This window comes from Phoenix dactylifera, unplaced genomic scaffold (genome assembly GCF_009389715.1).
Source record: "Phoenix dactylifera cultivar Barhee BC4 unplaced genomic scaffold, palm_55x_up_171113_PBpolish2nd_filt_p 001041F, whole genome shotgun sequence".
NCBI classification, from domain to species: Eukaryota; Viridiplantae; Streptophyta; class Magnoliopsida; order Arecales; family Arecaceae; genus Phoenix; species Phoenix dactylifera.
This window is the reverse complement of record NW_024068393.1, coordinates 140,911-150,772: the sequence shown is the minus strand read 5'-3', so window position 1 is coordinate 150,772 and position 9,862 is coordinate 140,911. Positions and strand designations below refer to the sequence as shown.

General features: G+C 41.7%; 2 protein-coding genes across 6 annotated transcripts; both read right to left on the bottom strand.

The window, feature by feature from the left end:
- Positions 1–2,201: 2,201 nt before the first annotated feature.
- LOC120107845 lies at positions 2,202–2,976 on the bottom strand. The gene has a single exon (XM_039121334.1). It carries the CDS (start codon positions 2,899–2,901, stop codon positions 2,410–2,412), a length of 492 nt encoding a protein of 163 aa, XP_038977262.1. The 5' UTR covers positions 2,902–2,976; the 3' UTR covers positions 2,202–2,409.
- A 478-nt stretch (positions 2,977–3,454) lies between these two features.
- Positions 3,455–8,735, bottom strand: LOC103707587 (acidic leucine-rich nuclear phosphoprotein 32-related protein 1-like). Of its 5 annotated transcripts, XR_003385817.2 has the most exons (5): positions 7,135–8,731; positions 4,795–5,081; positions 4,476–4,579; positions 4,308–4,386; positions 3,455–4,190 (listed from the first exon to the last, which is right to left on the bottom strand). XR_003385817.2 is itself a non-coding variant. In XM_026804846.2 (3 exons), exons 1-2 carry the CDS (start codon positions 8,335–8,337, stop codon positions 4,842–4,844), a joined length of 1,443 nt encoding a protein of 480 aa, XP_026660647.2. In that variant the 5' UTR covers positions 8,338–8,731; the 3' UTR covers positions 3,455–4,579; positions 4,795–4,841. The 5 variants fall into 5 exon arrangements, 2 of the variants coding, with proteins under 2 accessions (XP_026660647.2, XP_038977261.1); XR_005509467.1 differs by having other exon boundaries at positions 4,308–4,579; XR_003385816.2 differs by having other exon boundaries at positions 3,455–4,386.
- Between the last annotated feature and the right edge of the window lie 1,127 nt (positions 8,736–9,862).

Here is a 9,862-nt window from a genome sequence, read left to right as displayed (position 1 = left end):
ATAACATATACATGTATCATCAATATCCATTTTATTAAAAGGAATATACATCACAAATACTAACAAATTTAGCCATTATTCAACAATAATTTCATATGTCATATCATCAGTTTCTTTTTATCTTAATTTCAAGTTTGATAATAACTTATTTTCTAGCTTTGGACTAACCAAGATTGTACCCCAATCTATGAGTTATAAAATAGGTTTTCATATTCAAAACAACATATACATGTATTCCTTATAATTCCAAGATAAATAGAACATAATTCACATAATCGTATATTCAATAGTTGATACCAACATATAATAAACATATAAATATGCTTATACCGAAAATCATATAGCAGCATATTATCTAGTGCAAAACCAAATCCATTGATACAAATCTCACGATATAAATCTAATGGTGCAAATCGGTAAATATTTATATACTAGTGATCAAGTACAAGAATTCTTATCTCTATGATGACAGACTCGACATAGTAAGTATAGTCTCACACTATTATCTATGAACCAGGATGCTGAGTACCCTGCTCAAAACTTTCTTGTGCGGACGACTTCTCCCCTATAGAAACAAACGGTCAAACCCAATTATCAAAAGAACATCATACAGTGGACTAGCAGCTTAGACCTTCTACTAGAGTCTACTAGGTGTCCGTCACTCGGTCTCTCAAATTTCTTCTACTAATCTCTTGGATCAACTAGAGAGAGAAGCAAGAGAAAGAAGCGGGAGAGAAAAGAGAAAGAGAAAGAGAAAGAAAGAAAGATAGAGAGAGGAGAGAGAGAAAGAGAAGAGAGAGGAAACAAGAGAGCTTTGAAAGCTCTCTATCTCTTCTCAAGATAGAAGAAGGCGGGAGTCATCAAGGTGGTAGTGGCCAAGGGCAGCCCGGCCGTAGTGATGGCAACCAAGGGCGGTCTTCCACCTGTGGTATCATCGGTTATGGTGATTGGCCGATGGAAAGAAAATCAGAGAAAGAACAAGAAACAATAGATAAAGGGGGGTTTTGCTCTTCTCCTCCTTCCCTTTTCTTTTAACCCATGATCGATTATCATTCACTTGTCGTGCAGCCAAGTAGAAGTCAAGGGGCGACAATGGCTGAGAGTGCCCGACGGTGATCGGTAAAAGCAAAGGAAGGAAAGTAAAATGGGGGATATTCTATTCCATGCCCATCCGGTAGCTCGCTAGTCTAAATCCTAGCGTCGACAACGGCTAGAAGACCAGAAAAGAAAGAGAAAGAGGCATAAAGTGGTCAACTCAGTTCGACGAGGTCTAAAAAGATGTTTTGGTGACTCTTCCGGCGGCAATCCAAGAAAAATATCTACAAAAAGGGCTTGGAACTAGCGGTGATTTTTCGAGAGATCGTTGATGGAGTTTGTAGGGGGAGGAGACCCTTAAATAGATGAGATCCTAGGGTTTAGCCTAACTTTGCCTTACTCTAGGACTCTCGGAGTTCGTCGGAGTTGGGAGGGAAGAAGATTACTAATTGGAGTCTTTCTCTCCGCTAGCATATGCAAAGCATGTGAAATCCAATAGTCCCGAGCTTCTTTAGGCTGACCCAATAGGTTATCGCGGATATCTTGGCACTATCTTTTATTGTTGCAGCTACTACACCTGTGGCCGCCAACAAACTAGAATAGATAAACTACAACAATAATTCGAAGCAAACAACTTGAGCTTGTTAATATTATTTTTGCAGCTTCGATAATTTGACAATGCCTTTCTTCAATTGACCAAATTTTAATGTGTAAATTGAACCTCGATCCTTATAGTGTCCTTTTCCATTCGTGTTAGAGAATATCTTTAAAAAGATATATTGTCATTTTTCAATTGGTCCATCACTAAGAAAGTTATCTAATTGTTTTCGGGCGCAGTATACAGCTGATGACATTGTTATACTTCGAGCAAACGAGGATGGCCCTTACAATAACACTCTAGAAACCTACAATTATCATTTTGCCAACAAGTGATGCACAGGAACGTAGTTGAGATAAAGTTTTACCGCATGCCCTTTGCTTTTCAAATTCTTCTTCGTCTTTTCTTGGATAAATTGATCGAATTGAAGTTCGTATGTGCGGTTGCTGGAATGAATCGTTTTCGATTGCCGGCTACAATTAATAATACGAAAGTTGGTTTTGACGAGGTTCGTACTCTTGAACTCCATGCTGCGAACGCCACAGATGCAGTAATTAACTCGTATTAGTTTGAATTCAAATAGGCTTTAGGATTATATATTTTTTTCGTGGTTATGGATATTGCCGAAAAAGCACAGTTCCACAGAATACCATGGATATTACTACTGGAGTCAGATAACGGCAAGAACAAGACCGAACCAAAGAAAAAGAAAAGAAAAGAAAAGAAAAGGAGGAGGAGGAGGAGAAGAAGAAACCAAGGAACTAATTCATGGCCTCTTAACCAAAGCACTGGTCGCCGGGGAGTGGGCCGGGGAGGGAACCCTTGTCGAGGAACTGGAGGCCAAACACCACAGCGATGGCAAGAACGGTGAGATAGGAGAGGCCCTCCACGGCCCCGAGCAAGCCGTAGGGCCCGGCGGGGAGGCCGGACCCCGTCCGGACTTTGGTGTAGAGAGACCACCCCACGATGCCGGCAACCACCAGGTAGCTCACCCCTTCCGCCGCCCCGATCGAACCCCCGGGCCCCGGCGGGAGGCCGCAACCGGTCGTCTTCAGCGCGTACAGAGACACTCCGATCACCGGGTTCGCCACCAGGCCCCCCACCGCCGCCGCAAACTCTATCGCTCCGCTCTCGCCGCTCTCGGCGTCCTTCGCCTTGCACGTGACCGACAAACTCCGCACGTGACCGTTCCCTTTCCAATTCCTCCCGTTATGAGCATGCGGCCCAGCTCCGGGCGAGGTCAGAAGCGTCGTTAGAGCTGACGCCATTTCCAGCCTCGCCTTCCCTCGATCTTTCCTTATCTTTTTATGCTCGGCTTATCTTTTATAATTTTTTTTTCCAAACCGGATGACTCATGTATTTTCAGTATGAATATATTTAATAAAATTAAAAAAATAAAAAATTTAGAGCTCCAAGCTATACTAAACACGAATGACCTATATATTTCTAGTACCGATATATTCAATAAAACTAGAAAATAAAAGATTCAGAGCACTTTAGGTAGGTAGCTCATTATTCCCAACCCATACCACCGGAATAGCCGGTGACATACAAAGTCATCTTATCTTTTGCTCTCATCGGAAGTGGCCACTCATTTCCTGCAAACTCCGACCGTACGATTGAAGTTTCGGAATGATGATCTGCTTTACAGGATGATACCGCCCGTTTGATAAGGATAACCAAATGTCGATGTTAGGGTGGCGATTAATCAGAGCAGGTCACAAGGCAGAGGTAATTTTTTTGATAAAGTTTGGTTGGATTCGTATATATTTATTAATAGAACGGGACCACTGGCAAGCCCCACTGGCACGTGATGGTTCCTTTTCAGAGAGAGGAGATTAAGGAGGGCAAATTTATTGATTATTTTGTTCAATGCTTCTAAGTTTCTGCCCAAAAAAAAGAAAAATTCTAAGTACTTAATCACATGCCCCAAAATTAAAAAAAAAAGGGGCTTAAATTAGGGTAATTTTGGATAAAGGCCAGTGGAGCGATCCACCTGTCTCAGATACATCCAAGGCCAAAACTGTCATGTCATGGATCTGAGCCCACGTTCATGTGGGTGAACCAGAGATCACACCCTGAATCAGAGGACGAAGCTTGTCAGCGAAACCATCACGGGATGCAGCACAGGATTCGATCGAATCTTTGGTCCATTTCTTGGTCCCCAATGTTAGCAAAATTTCAAAACCCCTTCTCATCTCCCTTTGCCACCGCTCCAACCGGGCCCCTTACAGCCGTGTTTACAAATGCGTCACCAACCAGCAAAAGCAATCAACCACGATTGGGGCACCCAGGGTATCCAACAGTCAATTGCCAGATTGTAGCCACCTTATCTCTGAAAACGTTGATTTTTTTTTTCTTCCCCATATCTCAGCACCACAAATGTGCACTAGAATCCAGACAAAACACAGCTCCTGGACGATTCCTTTCAATCCGATTGGGCAGCACGAGCGGGCGGTGGAACTCCAGCCAGAAATGGCGGACGGGTGGCAACGTCCAGGCCCGCACAATTAAAGATAGAGAGAGAGAGAGAGAGACGTCATCCCATACATCAAGACTGTTCTAACGTGACATTTTTAGCTCGCGATTGGCGGATAGGAGGCAAAAGAAATGAACTTTAAGTATCCAGCTGTGAAACACGCAACAAAGATAGTCATAAAATAAAGAAGCTTACCACCCCTCATTAAGGCATCAAATTGTGCAATTCCCCCCGTCCGTATGCCCCGCAAATACCTGCAAGAAAAAGAAAGCACCTACCGACGCCACGCAACACCACACACAAAGAGCGTCAGAATAAATGCTTTGAGATAGGGGACTCCAAGCAGATACCAGAGAAGCTAACCAAGAGAAACAGCTTGCGAATTGCCGAGTCCGCAAAAATCAAACAGTGTCCAACGGCTACTTGTTTTTGAACTTCCTGAGCTATTTGGAGGGAAAACTCAAACCCTGTATATGTATATGTATATGCAACCGTCACTTGAAAGGGATGCAACGGTCGAATAAGGAACCGTGCGCTGACAAGAACACTAACGAACTTTTGAAATAAGGAGGGAAGAAACCAAGCTACACAATGCATTCCCTCCAAGTTTTTAAACTACTGACTTCAAGTTCTACACAAACTTAAAAAAAAAAGAAAAAGAAAAAAGAAAAAAAAAACCCACCCTTGTTACTTCTACTAGCATCCATGTACAATGCTGCTGAATCATCATCAGTGATGCTTTGAAGACCTCAGATCCTCAACACTGTCATCATCTTCTTCATCTCTTTTCCTCTTGTTGGGTTGAGAAGAGGAGGGAAGGGGTGGCTGGACACCATTGCTGTGATTATTCTCCTCATCATCAACTTCGTCCTCATCATCTTCGCTGCAAGCATCAAAATCACTTCCTCCAGTCTCATCAACAGGTTGAACAATTGGCTGCACTAGATATTCTGTTCCAAGATCCTCTTCCTGCAAAAATCACAATTTAGAAATATCAAAAAGAAATCCTGTTGCATGCATTATAATGGCAATGCAAAGTTGAAAAAAAAAATAAAACCAAGAAAATAATAAATAAAGATCACAATATAGGCAAAAGAGAAAGGAGTAAGAAAACAACAGCAGAGCATCCATTAAAGATTTATTTTAAAAAAACGTGAAATAGAAAATATAGTTGTAAAAAAAAATAAAGGTAATCTGTTCGAAGATCCTCTTCCTGCAAAAAAAAAAATCACAATTTATAAATAATAAAAAAAAAGCTATTGCATGCATTAAAATGGGAAAGCAAGGTTGAAAAAAAAAGCATGAAAAACAATAAATAAAGAGCATAATATAGGCAAAAAGAAAAAGGAGTAAGAAAACAACAGCAGAGCATCCACTAAAGATTTATTTTAAAAAATGCATGAAATAGAAAATATAGTTCTAAAAAATTAAAGGACAAAGTTGAACTTATGCATATCAACATCCAGCCGAGTGAAGAAATCCCAAATGGCAGGGAAATAGCAGAAGTGAAATTTTATTAATGCTTCCAACAAAAGTACTCCAAACATCAGGCACAATTATACTAAATTCAAAATTCCTCAGCATGGCATTCAAAATGTAAGCAAAATTGCATGATTAGAAAGGACACTTTTAATTTACAAAAAATATAACATGCACAAAAGCACATACATCAGTAACAGATTTATAAAAAATAAATTAATAACAATTTACTTATTTTTATGAATTAATAATCAATTAAGAATACTGATTTGAAAATATACATGACCAGCCAAATTTCTCTGATCTCTATTAACCAAGACCAATTAGCTGAAATAAATTGTCAACATAAAACCATTACAAAACAATCATCAAAAGCTGTAGGAAAAACAAGATTCAGAAATGAATGAAAGCACTAAGTAACAGAATGCACAACATAAACAAAAAAAAAAAAAAAGTAACAGCAGAATTATATTTAGAGTCAATGACCTAGGTAAAAGCCATTAGCCATAAAATCATAAAAAATTCCCTAAAGTCTAAATCCAATACTAAGACATTCACATCGAGCCCTAAAAACCAAGAGTAGTTCCAACAGGCTCCTAAAAACATGTGTTAGATGTGTCCAATATTCGTCCAACTCTTCTGAACTCAAATATCCTAAACCGATCTAGTCATCTAGAGGCACTAATATCCACAGCAACAACCAACAGAGCTTGTGAGTTTCCAAAACATATGACTCATAAAATCATCAAAAATATGTCAGATAAAAAAAATTTACAGACAACCTCTATATTCCTAAGTTTGATGCTGTTAATATCAAACAAGCAGTCCACAAATAAGTGATCACTGATTTGATTAGAAACATTAAACAATCGCAATCGAAAGACTGAAGCTCTCCTTGGTGAGGAAGTAAAACATCATTGTGTGCCTTAAATATATCCATAAAAAAAAATACTGTTACGCATACATGCAGTGGATATCTAAAGAATTCTGCTGCCAGACCATAGACATGCCAATCCATACTCTGCAACTAGACTATGAGTAAACCAACTAGAGCTCCATCAACAGATAAATCAAAATACTCACTGCTAGGTATTTTCATGTGCTACTCAGTAATAAAAGCATGCTATCACCGTAAATATTTTGCGGAATAAATTTAAGAACACCAAAGTTAGGGGGGAAAAATGGGGCACCATCTTCTAGTTTTGTACCACTTATAAATGAATCAGAGAGACAACACCAAAACATGGAATTATATGTCAAGCCTACTTAGATATAGCATTTGTTTGCATATTTAATATTATACACACAGAGAAATTATGCCAAAAGATTGCATCAAAGGACAAAATCATGCTGCTTCTAAACTATGAAAATAAATTTCTACAGATCAAAATAGTAAACATGAAATATAGAAAATTTTCTTATGTATAACACAAGAATAACAGGGTAAAGTAAGACCCACAAAATCTCTAAATCAATCAAGAGATGTATGCCTGAAATAAAAAGATATACACATAAATGAAAACAGGGTAAAATGAGAATATACCTCGTCTTCATCCTCACCATCACCCTCCTCATACTCCCTATCCTCCTCCACTCCTTGCTCATCCTCCTCGCCGATCTCCCCATTCTCATCCTCCTCCCCCTGCTCATGCCCATCGATCTCCCCTTCCGTGCTCATCAACCTCCCCGTGCTCCCTGGCTCACCATCATCCTCTTCATCCTCCACTTCCTCTTCATCTTCATCTTCATCTCCATCTCCATCCCCATCCTCCTCATCAACCTCCTCTTCATCTACCGCCTCTTCTCCATCCTCCTCCACCCCATCAGCATCCTCATCACTATCCCCAACATCATGCACCTCAACCACATCATCATCTTCCCCTTCCTCCTCATCGATCTCCTCCACCAAATCCTCTTCCTCCTCCTCATCGTCCTCCACGTCCTCCTCTTCTTCCTCCTCGTCCTCGACATCAATGGAAGTTGCTCCGACTGGCGCGACCCGGAACCCATTTGATAGATGGTGATGAGGCCCCCGGCCCAGTCCATTGGCCTCCACACTCCTACCAGTTTCAGTCTCCTCCTCATCGGCGTCACTCTCCTCATCCTCATCCACATCGACAATCGCATCACCTCTGGCACTTCCCCCGACGCCATTCACTGACCTCCCGGCTCGATCCCCACCATCAACTTCGCCGCTCCCAGCGTCCTCCTCGTCCTCCTCCTCGTCTTCCTCATCCTCCTCCTCGTCGTCCGTCTCCGGACGCTCGTTCTCATCAGCATCCATCTTGTCGAGATACTTCAACGTCCTGATCATCCCGAACACCCGGGATCGGTAGTCCTTGACCCTGGTGACCGGGCACTCGTAGAGATCCAGCGACACCAGCCGGAGCTGCGCGAGAGGCGCGAGATCCTCGAGGAACTGGATTCGATTGTTGGAGAGATCGAGATCACGGAGCGAATCAAGCCCAGCCTCCACCAGGAACTCAAGGCCGCCGGCGATCCGGTTGTCAGAGAGTATCAGCCTGTGGAGGTTCCGGAGGCGTGGAAACTTCTCCAGCGACGACACCCCGACGTTGGCGATGGAGAGGTGCTCCAGGCTCTGGTACCTCTCCAGCAGCCTCGGCGGCGGAAGCCGCCCCTGGAGGCACTTCACCGCCCCGTCTAGGGTTAGGGTTCGCGGCGCCGAGGACGAGTCCGCCTGTCCTTCGAGGGCCGTCTCCACGGCTCTCTCCCAGGCCTCGTCCATCCCTCTAACCAATCCGCAAACCCTAGATTCGCAATCCCAATACAAAAACCCACCAAAAACAACAACAAAAAAATCCGATCAAACCCTAGCAATCGATCAAACTCTTTTCAACCGGCACCAAACAATCAAACGATTCCGCTCGTCAACGAATATCAAGGAAGCAAGGAAATATGGAGACGAAAAAGAGAAAACTCTAACCCTAGATTCAGGAAGTAGAGAACGAGAGAAGAAACCCTAATCCTAACTCCAGATGCTGGGGAAATTAAGAATTTTTTCTCTCTATTTTTCTCCCCCTTCTCTCCCCAGCGAGTTCTCCAGAGAACCCTCACAAGATGCTTTTTTTTCGTTCGTTTCCGTGGCCCCTCTCTCTCTCTCTCTCCTCTCTTTCGATCCCTCCCTGGGCTTTTTATTTCGATTTTTTCTAATTTTTAATGAATTTCCAATCCCATTTATTCAATTTTTGGTTGGCATCGGGAATTCGAGCTGACGTCTCGGGTTCCAGGCCGGCGTCTGTTGGGCGGGTTGAACCGGATCCACACGGGCTCGGGTGGGGCGCTCCTGTTTTATTCTTCGGTGTCAGAGCCAATGGGGACCGTTCAATCAGGAGTCGCGGATCGCTGACGTGGACAATTCCGACGGTGGATGCGGTGTTCTATGCGTTGTGTTTATCTGAAGCGAGTTTCGCTGGATAGCGGCAGACCGTCTTTTTTCATTGTTTTTTTTAAATAAAAATATTATTTATGGCGATAACGCGTACCGTGTAAAGTAAATCGTGTGTAAACTCTCCGTTACGTGGACTTGACGGCCTGGTTGTTTTACGCAATGCGACCTATCCAAATCTTTACCCAAACAATAATTACCCAACTAACGTATTTCACTCATCCTATCCTTACCCAAATAACATGCTTCGTTGTATTGTTTTCATTAATGGTAAGCATAAAGTAGTATGTTGAGGGAGAATAATTTGCTAGTCCAATGTTATGTAATGTAATATTTTTCGGGTAGAGCTACTCTTTTCATAATCAAATTTTCTCCGCCTCCAATAAGTGAAGATTTTGTTTCATTGTTGGCTTAATATTTCTCTAGAGTGGTGTTATCCATTATTGCAGAAAGATAGATGATAAATAGATCAATGACCTGGCTGAATAAGTGCTTGAACAAGCCATCAGTGTTCGAACAAATAGATGACATTGAGTTCTACTGTCTTGACCGTCAAATACTTTCTCTACTGGGATGTCGCGCTCTCGAGGAAGGAAGCTATGTGTATGGACCTAAAAAGATAAGAACTAGAAATTAAAAGGATAAACAATAAAAATAATTGAAATATAAAATAATAAAGGTGTTGATCCTTGATTCAATGAAAGGTCTCTTCTTAAAGTTATGACTTAGTACTTATAAGTGGTTTCTATTAATTATTAAGATATGTGTCAGCTTTGAGACTTATTCTTTCTAGTTTTCACTGTATGGGGCCATCTTATCTTGCATGACATTTGCCTCTCTTTCACTATTTCTATATTCTAGATAG